Source organism: Vulpes lagopus, chromosome 2 (genome assembly GCF_018345385.1).
Source record: "Vulpes lagopus strain Blue_001 chromosome 2, ASM1834538v1, whole genome shotgun sequence".
Lineage (NCBI taxonomy): Eukaryota > Metazoa > Chordata > Mammalia > Carnivora > Canidae > Vulpes > Vulpes lagopus.
Window position 1 is genome coordinate 65,674,768 of NC_054825.1, and position 15,624 is coordinate 65,690,391.

Below are 15,624 nucleotides of genomic sequence, written 5' to 3' on the forward strand. Positions count from 1 at the left end.
TCTGTTGGCATTCATCTATTTTATTATATATTTAAAAAATAATGCACCCTCTAACAAGCTTGGTCTGCAAATAACAAACGGTAGGTGCAAATCAAAAAATACTTATTTCTAAATATTTTCACATGTAAAGGTTCAGGTGTAATTTTAAAAAGCTTCCCCCATCAGAATGCATAAATAATTGCATCTCACAATCTTCAATCAAATTAAGGTTGGATTACATCAACTGGCTGTACTAGGTTCATTCGGTTTCTTTCTGGAAACGTGAGTTAGTTATCCTTTTAGGAATACTCACAGTTTCAGAGCTTTATTATTTATGGCATTGTAAATGTCCTCGGTCATAGGCACATACATTTCTGCTTTGTCATCCAAGAAATATAAGGCATCTTTGATGACTGCAGGATTAAAGCCTTCCTCCACAAGGGTCACTTTTCGGTGTTTAAAAGTTCCAGTGATCTCAATGGTGTCCTGAAAAACAGCAAACAACCCACATTGTCATAGTGTTTTGTAAACAAATTAGCGTCAGGGCAAGGGGCAGGGGTGGGGCAGAGGGCTGGCAACCCACTGGCATCTCTGCCCCAGGTGGAAGCTGTGAGAGGCAGTCCTGTATATTAATACCTCCTGTTTACAGAAGCTCCACAATGGGGGTGGGAGGTAGGGGATGGGGGGCACCTTTGTGGAGTAGTTTTTTCATACCCATGGGGCTTTAAAATCACCTGTGGGGCATGAGGGGCTGTGGAGCATGAAATGAAGAACAGAGCAGTCAGTTGCTTATTGAGCTTCAGGTATTGCTAGAATATCCTGATTTATGTGGGTGGGACTAGGGATCATCTACACACAGACAATTTCTTTCCCCTTCATTTGAGAGGGTGATGGATGATCTGAGGGTATTTCCGCTTTCCTGTCTCTCAACCATTCTCATTGTAAGGCAAATGTCAGTGTTTTATGAACATCAACAGAAATAATCTTGTAACTTCCACCATGGCAGATAATCTAATATTTCTTTGCTCAACTCTTCGACTACAGAATCATAGAGCTCATAGTCCAGAAGTGAGAGTGTTAAGCTAACCAATGGGTTAATGCTTGAGAAAGAAAAAAAAAAAAAAAAACATCCCTCTGGTGGTGTAGTTAAGCCTTTGATAGCTCCAAGCGGCTAATGATGCCCAATTAAATTTCACACAGTAGAAAGATGTAGAACGTCAGTGGATTTTTCCATTCTTTAAAACTGGAAACAACAGATAGAAATGTCGGAGCATTTCTATTTTCAGCGTTGGTCATATCTCATCAAACACAGACTTTGTGAGCTATTTGCTAATTACTGCTGCTGAATGAACTGGTCTGTCATTTTAGGGGGAAAGGGATTTGGCTTCTGCTAGTTGTATCGTCTGATGTTTCTGCTTCCTTGTTGAGCTTCCAGGTTAGGGGTAGTGAAAAGTTGGCTAATATGGTCACCATGGTAGAAGGGAGTTGTTCCCCAAGAGACAGCAGTCTCCAAGAGAGAAGAGAATTGAACTTGACAGCAAGAAGTCTCACCTGTATTCTTAGAAACCGGGGCCTTGCATAAGTGGGCAGGTAATCGGCAACATGGCTAAAGAGCTTCTTTCCATCAAATTCATAGTTTTCCTTCATTTTGATCGAGGCCATGCCAATTCGACCCTCATGACCTAGAAATAAAGTGAGAAAACATGAGATGTGTTGTACTATTTATGATGCTTTCTTAGCTCAAAGGAGAGGGGACTGAGAACGTTATAACATGGGTTATAACGTTTTGGGTAGTTGGAATTTTTATTTCAGATATATGTTGAAGTTATTCTAAAGTAAATATGACAACAAGAGCAAGAGCTATATACTGATTACATTTTTTGTTTTAAAGATTTCTTTAGTTCCTTTAGAGAGAGAGTGAGTGGGGAGGGGCTGAGGGGGAGGGAGAGAGAAACTTTAGCAGATGCCTCCCTGAGCTGGGAGCCCAACTCGGCCTTGATCTCAAGACCCTGAGATTGTGACCTGAGCTGTAACCAAGACGTGGATGCTCAATGGACTGTGCCACACAGGGACCCCAATGAAATCTTTATTATATGTCAGACCCTATACTAAATGTGTTTTATGGACTATCCCTTTTAACTCTCACAACAGCATTATGAAGAGATAGAAATGTTATCTCCATTTTACAGATGAAAAACCTGAGGCTTAAAGACATTAAGGTATTTGTTCAAGTTCACACCGCAAATAATAGGCAGAGTTAAAAACTGGATTGAGTCCCAGCCCTGGGCTTGTAGCTGTCATCCTTCTTTTTTTTTTTTTTTTTAAAGATTTTATTTATTTGACATAGGGCTCAAGAGAGCACAAGCAGGAGGAGCAGCAGAGGGAGAGGGAGAAGCAGGCTCCCTGCTGAGCAGGGCACCCGATGTGGGACTTGATCCCAGAACCCTGGGATCATGATCTGAGTGGAGGCAGAGGCTTAACTGAATGAGCCACCCAGGTGCCTTTAATCAAGATTTTTGATAGGTTAGCCTCTCTGCATTTCAGAGAAGCTGTGGGGGGGAGGGTGACAGAAGGTGCAAGGGTGAACTGCTGCGGACCTTCCCATTGATAAGCTTTATTTCCAAAGAGGCTGTGTCTTCACTGAGAGAGAAGATTGGACAGCTTTTTCCTTCCCATCAGGAAGCAATGTAAGTGGGGAGGAGTTTAGAACAATTACTACACTGTTTTCTTGTAAGAATGGTGGTAATTAGGTATTAAGACATCTACCGGAGCCAGCACACCCAGCGGGAGGCTAGGTCTGCTTTCCTGAACTACTTAGCTGTAATCAGAGAGCGGAAGGAGCGGTCCTATGTCACTTGGGCCCCTGATTTCGTAACCTCTCCCATGGTGATGGTGTGTTTACCCGTGGCTCTAAAGAAGAAAGGAAACCAGAGGAAACATTAAAAGAAAGGAAATGCACCTCTATACAATTTGCCTCTTATCTGAAGGAGAGAGGCAGGGCCCTGGGCCCTCTTTCTCTAGGGATCCTTGGTAGCTCTCTCGAAAGCACCCATCTCAGGAACTTCAAATGTCTCTAATAAGCTTCTTTTAGAATCAAGGCAGAGGCTGATGCAATGGAAATCTTCGGCACTGACTGGCTCCTTGCCTCTTGCTCTGACAGAGGCAATGCCCAACTGAGAGACCAATAGGCCAGTTGGGTCTCAGGTCTCTGCCCCGGGTCCCAGGGGTTGGTTTGGGACTAGTTCAGCTCCAGAGGGAAGAAGGTTCCAGTTTACAGTTGTTCTGGCCAGAGTCTCTCTAGAGCTGCACTGTCCAGGGTGGTAGCCACTGGTTACATTTGGCTATTAAAATTAATTATACTAAAATTTAATAAAAAATTCAATTCCTCAGTTGCACTAGCCACATTTGAAGTGCTTAGCAGCCATGTGGTGGTTACTGGCTACCATACTGGACAGTGCAGACATAGAACATTTTCATCCTTGCATAAAGTTCTATTGAGAACAAAATGTTCTAGAGAGTAGTTGGGAGGCTTTGTTGTGACACCTAATAGAAGTCAACTGGACCCAAACTTTGGAGTACCTTCCTGGTTCAAAGTTGAGATGTGGGAAGGTCTTGCTGAGCTGTCTGCTACTGAGAACCACTTTGGTAGACTGGCTTATTCTAGATAGACCTGCCACATTTCACTGGAATGGGGCTGGCTGAGTGCCTGGCAGGGCAGCCAGCAGCAGGTGTGGCATTGAGAATCACAGAATCTGAAAGCTGAGAGACACTTCTCAGTTCATCTCTAATCTTTCAATGCTAAAAGAATTCTCACAGGATCTCACATGGACATTCAGCTCCTTTACACACCCCAGCTGGTGGGGCATTCCCCTCCTCAGGAGGGAGCCTTCTCTGTTGTTAGTCTCTGGTTGTAGGGGATGTGTCAGGCTAAATTTTGTTCTCTGATGTTGCACACCTGCTCCTTGTTCTACCTGACTTCTTACAATCTTTTGAAAACCGTTAGCTTCCTCTTCTTTTTGTTCTAGATCGGTGACTCCCAAATCTTACTGGCTGTTAGAATCGCTTGGGGATTAAAAGAAGACATGAAGAGTCTGAGTTCCAAACTCCAGAGGTTCTGATCCATTAGATCTGGGCTTTAAAAAGTTTCTCATTGATTCACTATATTGTACACTTGAGACTCATACTATGCTGTGTGTTCACTAACTGGAATTTAAATAAAAACTTAAAAGTTTCTCAGATGATTCTGATGGTTGGCCAGATGAGGCTTCAGTGCTTCTCAGACTTTAGTTTTATTTATTTATTTATTTATTTATTTATTTATTTATTTATTTATTATTATTTTTTATTTTTTGACTTTAGTATTTTTTAAAAAACTGTGGTAACACATAAAATTGATCATCTTAACTGTTTTAAAGTGTACAATTCAGTGGCATTTCGCACATTCAAAACATCGTACAACTATCACCCATATCTAGTTCTAGAACATTTTTATTAGCCCCAAATCAGATTTCATTGTTTTTAAGAATCACTGGAGGGTTTATTAAAACACAGCTCCCCAGGCCTCACCCCAGAGATTCTGATTCAGTAAGTAGGTTCAAGTTTGGCCTAAGAAATCACATTGTTAACAAGCTCTTGAGTGATGCTGCTACTGGTCCAAGGACTCCACCCTGAAGAGCACTGGGTTTGATCCTTCCATTCCATTCCTCCAGATTCTCTCACCTTCTCATACCCATCCTTTTGTGTTGTTACCAAAATTCAGCATTTAGAAGTGCACGCAGGATTTCAGGTGGGGCCTTGTGAAAGGCCAGCATGCTATGATGGCTGACAACCACGACATGTGTCCCTGTGTTAATTCAGCCCAAATTCCAACACAAGAAGCATTCTGTACCCCTCACACTCTGTGACCTGAGATGTGGCTTTTCTTTTCTTTCTTTTCTTTTCTTTTCTTTTCTTTTCTTTTCTTTTCTTTTCTTTTCTTTCTTTTCTTTTCTTTTCTTTTCTTTTCTTTTCTTTTCTTTTCTTTTCTTTTCTTTTCTTTTCTTTCTTTCTTTCTTTCTTTCTTTCTTTCTTTCTTTCTTTCTTCCTTTTCTTTCTGATTTTATTTATTTATTCATGAGAGACACATAGAGAGAGGCAGAGACACAGGCAGAGGGAGAAGCAGCCCCCCTGTGGGGAGCCTGATGTGGGACTCAATCCCAGGACCCTGGGATCATGACCTGAGCCAAAGGCAGAAACTCAACCACTGAGCCACCCAGGTGTCCTGTGGCTGAACTTTCTATTGTGCTATCGTCATAGGGTAGGAGAGGAACAGGCAGAGAAAGTCTCAAATATTCTTTAAAAAATAAAAGCACAAGGTCATGTGAAACCATCACAACTCAGGAAAGAGAGACTTTGAGATTTCCGTTTTGAAAATAGTTGAGAATTCCAAATACTGAGTGCTAATAATATCCCGTAGCACCTATATTTAGACAGTGATTTGGATGTTTTAATCCTCTGTCATGTATAATTAAAATGCTTTCTTCTCATGACAACACTCAGGTATATATCTGGTAAATATGTGTTTAGTATTTATGTAATTGAATGAGTTTTCTTGACAATCTCAAGTGCAGGGCTGGTATTACCCCTAATTTTAGTGATTTGCCTGAAGTCAAACAGCCAGCAGGACTCAAAGTCAGACCTCAGCACTCCCCACTCTGCTGGCAAGTGGATCTGCAGATGAAGGCTTAGTGACACCATGTGATGATTCTGAAGCTCACTGAGGTAGGCTGGGGTCAAGCACAGGTTTTAAAAGAAGTTTGGCAAGTCAGCTCCTTTTCAGTTTTTTCTCCTAGCAACTATACTTGTTTTTATTTGTGACTCCCAATTCCAAATACCATTTCCCAGCTGTCAAGTCTGACACATCTTTTCCCGAGGTATACCAAATGCAGCGTGGGACCCTGCATCTTGGAGAGATCTGGGTTGTCTGAGAGCCCAAGAACAGCTGGGGCGCTGAACCACAGAAGGCCAGTTTTAGATGTACTGACTTGGCTGATTTATAATGGAATGTAAACCAGACATCAATCCTTTACTTCCAGGTGGCTGAAAGAGTTGTTTGACAATCTAGCTGGCAGGCAAGAGCGATGACAAGCTTTGCCCTGGGTTTAAAATTATGTTCAGTTATTATATGGGTTTAGGCATAGACATAAGATATTTTATGCATACCTGGCACAGACACTCCGTAAACATTTACTTCTTGGACAAAATCTACCAGTCCGACTATATCAGCAACTTCAGTGGTGGCCACATTTTCCCCTTTCCAGCTGGAAGAAAAGGCAAAGTTAGTGCAAGTTCCTGCTGGTCCCCAGCCCAGGCTGCGATGACAGAGCAGGTGGTGTTTCCCCCAAACCTCTGTAGGGTATCTGCACTCATTTTCCCATCTCTTGCCCCAAGTCCCCTCAACATAGTCGTGGGAGAGGGATCCTGTTTGAGACACAAAAAACAAAGGCCTAGGACTAAATAATAAAATGTGAAATTCCAATCTCATGACATGAAACATGATACAAAGAATGATGTTGTTCTCACGTTGAAATACAGGTTTGGCCGAAGAAAGGCCCAGGAGATGAAAAATAAATCTCTATGAGTTTTTGTTGTGTTTAGATTGCTCACTTTCCTTACTAACTTCGGTTGCTATTTATTTCAATTTAATAGAATTTCATCCTTGTATTTCAGGGTCTCATGGCAATGGGAAAGCCTTTCCTAGGAGATATACTTTATTTGCAGGGAGATGATAATGTTAGTGCCCAAGCAATTGCTACCTGTCCACCTAACAAAGAGTTAAAATTTGTCTTATGTTTAAAAATTCTTTAGATTTCCCAGATTTATCTTTTTAGTAACATGAAGGTAGCATAAAATCACGGTATGGATCCTGAGTCATGGAACCCTGAGGACTACTGGAAACCCTTCATGGGTGAAGGGATTGGGGTTAAGAAGGGTTACCTGCCTTAATAGCACAGCTGGTCAGGTGTAGAGGCAAGCCTAGGAGCTTGGTTTTCCACATTCATATTCTTGCTCTTCCTACTATAGCCAGACAGCTTCTATCCTTTCCTCATTCATTCATGCAAAGAGTAATCATGCATGTTAAGCACTGTGCTAGGTGGTGGTGCTGGTGCTAGGGAACCAGCTGGCATAGGGCCTGGCCTCAGGGAGATTACACAGGAAGGAATCTGATTCAACCGAAGAGTCATGAGGATGGAGGACCATGCTGTTGTTGGGATTTACTTTTATAGTCTTAGGATAATGACTTTCAAAATTCATGGTGCTGACTTAGGTTTCTGTAGGAGACCACCTGGTTAGGGATGGAGAGTGGGAGGGAGGAAAACATGTGGGCTCAGAACCCCTACCCCTCACCTCCTGTTCAACTAGATCTGTTCAACTTTAGTTTGCATTTGACTTTATCTGAAGAAAGGCCCCATGATTGGAAACAGTGTGAAAATCCCTGGCAGTTCTGTGACTGTCTGGTAATAACTGAGGATAAGTGAGAGAAATTGGATGGACTGTTAGGCTACCAAAAATTGGGCACAGGTTTTCTGCCTTTTTCTCATCTGGTGTTGCTCAACTAAGGTATCTGTGCATTGCAGAGTGACACTTCCTGTGTTTTGTTCCTTATTTTCTGGGAATACAGAAGGCTGAACTGGTGTGCCAAGAGATAGAAGGAAATGGAGCATCATAGCCAAAGTAGAATGCAATTCCAATTTAGGAGTAAGCCAAATTGTGCATGTGTTTGTTTTTGGTTCAATAATTCAAAGAAACCAACCGGAAAGTATCTCCAACTCTGTCATGGAAGTAGATGAAATTTTCATGGTCAATCTTTAAGAGATCTCCACTATTGAGATAGAGGTCTCCTTTCTTAAAGACATCTCTCAGTTTTTTCTTCTCAGTCTGAGTAGTTGCTCCAGCATAGCCACTAAAGGGTGTAAGTTGTGTGATTTTGCAAACAAGGAGTCCAACTTCACCTGACAGAAGAAAGTACATTGTTATTTTATGGGCTAGCAGTAGACAGATTTTATTATTAGCATACTCTTAAAACTGTTGCCATGTACTAAAAAATGGACATCTTCCCACATGGCCCTTAAACCTGCTACAAATACCATTTTTTAACCTTACAGGGGCTGGTACTAAGTCTATCTTCAACAATGAAAAAATTAAAGACTTTCTTTGTAATTAAAATACCCTCAGAAAAATGTAGTGCAATGTTGTTCAAGTTGTATTTTCAGTTACCTTTATTATGAATCATTTACAAAGCTGACACAATATTGATCTCATTTTCTATGTATAGTGGCAACATTCAGAACAAAACTCCCCCATACCTTTGGAAACTTTGATGCAATATCCATTTCCATCTCGCACAGGCTCATCTTTCTCCACATCATATTTAATTAGATCATAAGATATGACTTTCTAGCAAAATTAAAACATATTTTATTTATTCATTTTTAACTGTTTTATTTATGAAAGAGAGAGGGAGAGATAGAGAGTGCATGCACACACGAGCAGGGGTAGGGAAAAGCAGGCTCTCCGCTGAGCAGCGAGCCTAAGCGGGGCTTGATCCCAGGACTCTGGGATCACGACCTGAGCAGAAGGTAGATGCTTGACTGACTGAGCCACTCAGGGGCCCCAAAGTATATCATTTTAAATATAAATTCCTTCACATATTTTCCTTTTTATTGTGATATAGCATATATACGAAGTACAAAAGTACACATATCTTAAATGCCCAACTTGCTAAAATTATACATGGACACATCCATGTCACTACCATCCAGACCAAGAAGTAAAACATTTCCAATACCCCAAAAAGTCTCTAAAAATACCCTAAAAAGTAAAATCACTCTCATATATGTGATTGGGTAGGCGTATCATAAGCGGGTTTTAAAAACCTGTATGCCTCTGTTTCACATTTCCATAAGTTTTCCAATATATTTAAAGTTCAGTGGTATAATTATTTCATGCCCATGGCTATAAAATGATTAAAACTCCACCATATTTCACATATACATTTCACTGGTATAAGAATTTAAATTTATGTAGTTCACTTAAAAAAATAAATTTATGTAGTTCAGTAAGAGTAGTGAGTGTATTTTCTCTATTAATATTCTCTACTATTATTTTCTCTACTAAGTATGGCAGTATTTAGAAGTAATTCTTAGCTAGGAAGACTGTGTCCATTTCAAACTTATATTTAAGTCTATATGATAAATTAACCAATCATATATTTTAATTGTAGCAGTCAGCCATTACAAAGCAAGCAGCATTCACAGTCAGCCAATGTTAGATCTTGTTTATTTGTAAGGTAAAAAAATTTGGAGGTAATAACTAACGCTTCTTCCCACATAAGCTGCAGGGGCATCTTCTTCCCCTGCTTTTTTTTTTTTTTTTTTTTTTTTAGTTAAAAAAGATTTTCTTGTTTAAAGCAGAAAAACTGACAATAAGACATGGCAATGAATGGATGAGAAGCAAACAACTAGTAACATATAGCACCAACTTCTAAGGTTGTCAGATTTAGTGTAAAACAGAAGTTTCCTTGTGACTTGTCTTTTTGAGGGTCAATAGTAATAACATAGATTATCTTGTACTGTGTCTCAATCAACTCAGCTTTCTACCCTGTCCTGAACTGCATTAGACCTGGGTCCCCACAGTTTGAGCTGGTGCAAGTTGAACTGAAACTATCTAAAGACTGACCTTATCAGCCATGGTTCCAGTGGGGAGTAAGCAATAGATTCTTGGCCTGTAGCAAGCGCTGCCCAGTACAATTTTTTTGTGATAACGGAAACGTTCTACATCTATACTGCCCAACATGGTAGTCACTAAACACACGCAGCTACTGAGCATTTGAAATATGGCTAGCATGAAAGAAGAACCAAATTAAGAATTTCATTTACAAAATGTAAATATAAATGGCCACATGTAGCTAGTGGCTAGTACACTGGATGGTACAGGTGTGGAGGACAGTGGCAGGACCTGTGTAGCTGTTGTTTGGCTGTCACTGTCAGAGTGGTTCCTTGGGCTTCAGAACGCCTTGAGATAAGGCCAGAATGTAACAAATGGGATGATAATAATCACTACAGCTAATAATTATTCATGGATATTATAGGACAGGCATTGGGCTGTATCCTTTAAGGATTTTTTTTCCCTGTTATTTAATTTCTTTCTTTCTTTCTTTCTTTCTTTCTTTCTTTCTTTCTTTCTTTCTTTCTTTCTTTCTTTCTTTTTCTTTCTTTTTTTCTTTCTTCCTTCCTTCCTCCCTCCCTTCCTTCCTTCCTTCCTTCCTTCCTTCCTTCCTTTCCTTCCTCCCTCCCTCCTTTCTTCTTTCTTTCTTTCTTTCTTTCTTTCTTTCTTTCTTTCTTTCTTTCTTTCTTTCTTTCTTTGATTTTATTTATTTACTCATGGCAGACACACAGAGAGAGGCAGAGACATAGGCAGAGGGAGAAACAGGCTCCCTGTGAAGAGCACAATGCGGGACTCGATCCCAGGACCCTGGGATCATGACCTGAGCCAAAGGTAGACGCTCAACCATTGAGTCATCCAGGTGCTCCTAACTGGGTTCTTTCAATAACCCTTCTCCCTTATTATACAGTTTGTGTCAGGCACTAGGCTCTACATTTTCTCTTTTTCTCTCTGTTTTACAAACAATGAAATGGAGGTCTAAGGAACAATAAGTGACTTGCTCAAGGTCACTCAATTAGTATACAAGGTGCCAAAATTTGATGTCTCAAGGCAGAACTCTTCTGCACACAGATAACTATCTTTTGTACTCAGCCCATCAGTCTCCTGGGGACACAAGTTGCCTGGGACCTTTGGTGTATCTGTTCATGGTCAGGCAGGAAGGGCTGCCAGTGGCATAATGACAGCAATGATTGCTCAAGCCAGGGAAGGCTCAGCCTTTACCGAATGTTCCTGGAATTTTGAAAATCACCCAGAAGACTGCTCAAACACACAAAAAAGGCAAAGAGATTATATGGAGACTCCAGGCAATAAATGCCTGAAAGGGAAAAGAGACTGCTACATGAGCTGGCTTAAAAATGGGAAATATCTTTCTAGTGGAGTTCTCAGGCAAACACAAACATTTGTGAGATCTTAGAACATAGCACAACATAGTCTTCTAGTTCTCTTGAAGGTTTAAACTGTGGTTCCTAATAATGGGGCCACAGCGTTTGAAAAGCACTGATGCCTGTGCCCTGCCTCAGAACAACTGGATCCAAAGCTCAAGGGGATGGCACCCTGCTCTCCTCTACATAAAAAGTTCCCCCAGGTGATTGTGACACACAGAACGATGAAAGAGAAATACCACATTTCACAGTGTGTGGTGAACTTACGGAACTAGTAGCCTTCTGGTGTTCTGTTGTATGTAGAAATGGCATCAGGAGACCTCACATAGGTTGCAGACAGCAAAGGCATAATAGGTTGTTATTAAGAGAAATTAAGATTTTAAGTTAAAGGGCCCTGTCATTTTATGCTCATGTCATAGAGAATGAGCAGACCTCTCTTATGGTTCCACGGATTGGCCATGGCTTTGATGCAGCATGAAATTCTAATAACATCATCATGACACAGCTTTTAAGAAGTCTCCATATTCTGAAAACTGGCTACATATGCTTCGTCTTTCGGTGTACTTACCTTCTGTAGGTAGTTTACTCTCCCAACAGCCCCAATTTTTCTTGTATAATTCATAAAGGCAATATTGCCTTCTGTGGCAGCGTATAATTCATAAATACAAATGTCTCCAAATCTCCTGATGAATTCCCTCCACACATCCTCTCGCAAGCCATTTCCTATTGCCAATCTCACTTTATGGACACGATCATTGGGTTTCTGTGGTCGGAGGAGAGACAAAATTAAAACCACTCTGGAGACTGTACTTATATACTAGTAATTGCCTTTACATTTCCACATATTTATGTTGCTTATGAGTTCACCATTTCTGTTACTCATGCACATAATGCCTTCTCCCCACCAGCTGACCTAGTTTGGGCTAGCAGTTAGGACTCTGATTTAATAACCAAAAGGCTTGGCTTTTCCTGTTTGGACTTTTGAAAAGCAAGGTGAGATAATTTTATAGAACTAAGTGATGCCAGCATTCAATCTATATTCAGTCTGAAGCTAGAATAATGTACTGATTGCTTTCTTGATGGGACTGGTGAATCTCAATGAATTGCCAGAAAGGAGGGACCATATGGGAAAGATCTCTATCAAAGATTGACACTCTGAAGCAGCAATCTTCACTTGACAAAGAAGCAGAAAACAAGGAACACAACACTAGGAGAAAGAATGATTTTCTACAGTCATTACTGTTAGGGCCTCAGGGGATTGGAGAGAAGACTCTTGATCATTTAGCAGATAAGACCCTGAGGTCACAGAACCAGGTAACACTGAACCATGACAATGAAACTGTCCCAGTGGGATTGGGAAAGGGAAGAGAGAGAGAGGAAGCTGGCTCCCAGCTGCCTCAGGTGGCCTGGGAGGAATATGCTTTGCTATAAATAAAAATCGCCAAGGAAAAATTGTTTTGAGTGTAAGAACTGGAAGGAGAGCTTGTGTCACCAACAGAGGTGGAATTAGGACCAGGCTGCTCTCCATTTAACCGCAATCACTTATGAGGCCCCTGCAAATATGTCCAAATCTATGGTAATTTAAATGATATTTTATATTAATAAGCAATTTATGTCCTCTAGGAGATTACAGTCTAGTGGGAGAGAAAGGTGAATAAGTATAATTTTATTTTATTTTTTAAAGATTTCATTTATTTGCTAGAGAGAGCACAAGCAGGGGGAGTGGCAGGGAGAGGGAGAAGCAGGCTCCCTGCTGAGCAGAGAGCCCCATGTGGGGCTTGATCCCAGGACCCTGGGATCATGACCTGAGCCGAAGGCAGACCCTTAATGAACCGAGCCACCCAGGTACCCCAAGTATAATTTTAACTTGAAAATCTTGTAATTCTATGATCTTTAGCAGGAAACAGAATGGAACGGGTAGAGGTGCTTGGTAACTAGGACTCTCATATCAAGTGTGAATTTCTTTGATTGAACAGCAATTTGCTTATAAGGACAAATGTTCTGAAGAGCATTTTCTACATTATTTCCTATTCTGTGAAATCACTGTGAAGTTATTTTAGAGTAAGAGTTCCTCTTTGAAAAGAGCTGTTGTAATAGGGAGACTGGTGGTTCTTCGGTAAGGGGAGAGCCTTTGATATGACAGTTCAAAACCAAACCAAAACAAAGCTTGAACTGAGTTCCCTGCCAGAGGAGGCAACGGGTCAGGGGAGCAGTGTATATGCATTTCATTTTTGAGTAGCTCCTTGGTTGAAACTAAGGTGGTGAAGCTTCTTCAGGAGTCCTAACCAATGAGATGGACAGATACTGGTCACTCGTAAAAACTGGGCCCCTTGTGTGGCCTTTCTGAGGAGGAAATGTGTAGAGCCCAGGAGTCTCATGCAAGTATTCTTAATCAGGGTGTTCAGGAGAGGTACCTGAGAAGCCTTTTAAAACTTCATGAACCTAGACGTTCTGACTGAGTGGGAACCTATTCTCTTAATCAGCTCCCTAGGTCCATAGATCACTGAATCGATACATCTTTCTCTATTTCTGATGGCATTACATTCCAATACACCCACCATAAATGAAAACGGTCATCAGTCAAAAATGCTTTCAATTCACCTAACCTACTGAACATTATAGCTTAACCTAGCATACCTTAAATATATTCAGAACACATACGTAAGTCTATGGCTGGGCAAAATCATCCGGCACAAAGCCTATTTTATGATACAGTATTGACTACCTCATGTAATTGATTGAATACTGTACTGAAAGCGAGAACCAGAATGGTTTCAGGGTATTGGCTGTTTACCCTTGTGATCGTGTGGCTGACTGGGAGCTGTGGCTCACTGCAGCTACCCAGCATCATGAGAGATGATTGTACTCTATATTGCTGGACAAAAAGATCAAAATTCAAAACTCAGCATATGGCTTCTACTGAGTGTGTGTCACTTTCACACCATGGTAAAGTAAAAAAATCATAGGTCTAACCAGCAGAAGTTGGAGACTATTTGTATTCTATTCATGATTACGAAGTACCCGTAAGTGGGGAGGCCATATGTCTGGTTTGCCAGGGCCAGTCCTGATTAATTCATGTTATCCTGAAGTGCTTATTAATTATAGTCCTTTCACTCTCAAGTGTCCCCGTTTGGACATTGAATTGCAGGGTCACCCATCTATAAGGCACTGTGTTTAGTAAGTGTCAGCTTTTCAGAGACCCTGTGCCTGGCCCCACACTGCTGACCCTCACTGCAACCTCCAGGAACAAAACATCATAAATATTTAAAGAATACTGACTTTGGCTTAAAAATAACCTCCTGACCTGGGGCTTACATGCTCTTAGGCCCTTGTGAGAAGCTCCAAAGTAGCACTCCAGTGTGTACACCTAAGACCTTACTAAGCCCATATGCTGTCTGTAATCAGCCTCTTATTTTCCTTTCTAATGGGTGGTGGACATCTATCTCCCCCATTATATCGTAAATTCCTTGACACCAAATATATCTCTGTATCATCTGCAGTGCCTGCACCTGTGCTTGCCTACAGTGCAATGGCTGCAGTAAAAGGAGTGACCTCTACTGGGAAGTCCTTAAGTTCTCTGTTGGGCAGTTAACAGCCAGGACAGCAGCCCAAGGGCAGAGGCTAGGGCATGGGAGGCTGCAGGTGCCTGGGGCGGCTGAGAAGCAGGCCAGCTTCACAGGTGCACCTGGCACCTGTGGGTGGGAGCTAGCCGGGCTGTGTCATAATACCATTAGCTCGGTTTTCATCATTTCATTGTAAACTGAGGGATCCTATTACACCAGCAGAAGGGATTAAGGCTGTAAACTGCAAGTGCTTGTGCACACACACTGGGAGACCCCAGAACCTTCTGAGATGTCTGGTTCTCACCCAAGTTTTGCTCACCATTGGCTGAGAGTACTTGGTGTGACTTGAAGTTTCCTTCCCAAATGAGAAACCGTATTTCCACATTACCAAGTTCACTCTTCAAAAGAACTATCTTTTAGGTCAATGATCACGCACTTATTTTTCTTTAACCAAGGCCGAACCTTTGATTCCACATAAAGAGGGGAGAGGCCACATGTAAAAAAGCTGGAGGACTTGAATCTGTACTAGGATTTAATAACTACAGGGTGAGAGAGCAGGGTGTCCAGTGAGGAATGGGAATCAGGTAAACAGACTAAGAAGAAAACTTTTATTGAGGGTCTTACTACTCCATGCCAGGCACTTGACCTTTGTCGTCTTACTCGAGTTTCTATAGAATCCTGCCAAAAAGTGATAGGTCATGTAAGTATTTGCCTCAGGGACAACTGGGTGGCTCAGTTGGTTAAGCGTCCGACTCTTGACCCCAGCTCAGGTCTGTATCTCAGGGTTGTAACTTTAAGCCCTGCATTGGGCTCCATGCTGGGTATGGAGCCTACTTAAAAATTTTTTTTTGCTTCAGTTGAGGAAACAGAGTCTCAAATAGTGTGCTGGAGATCACACAAGTAACAATGTAGTTGCTCTAAGAATCAAATCCAAATTTATGTGATTGCAGAGAGAGCTCTTTTCTTTAGTTAAAAAAAAAAAAAGAGTGGCACATTCA

At 41.3% G+C, this 15,624-nt stretch overlaps 1 protein-coding gene across 1 annotated transcript in view; it reads right to left on the reverse strand.

Annotated features, from left to right (window-relative positions):
* Positions 1-15,624, reverse strand: part of SLC27A2 (solute carrier family 27 member 2) — a 42,454-nt gene continuing 26,830 nt past the window's right edge. Inside the window, exons 5-10 of the mRNA XM_041743958.1 lie at positions 11,632-11,826; positions 8,325-8,415; positions 7,772-7,970; positions 6,181-6,278; positions 1,531-1,661; positions 1-465 (exon numbers count right to left, since the gene is read on the reverse strand). Coding sequence (XP_041599892.1) covers positions 289-465; positions 1,531-1,661; positions 6,181-6,278; positions 7,772-7,970; positions 8,325-8,415; positions 11,632-11,826 — 891 coding nt within the window. The 3' untranslated portion in view covers positions 1-288. The remainder of the gene's footprint in view (positions 466-1,530; positions 1,662-6,180; positions 6,279-7,771; positions 7,971-8,324; positions 8,416-11,631; positions 11,827-15,624) is intronic.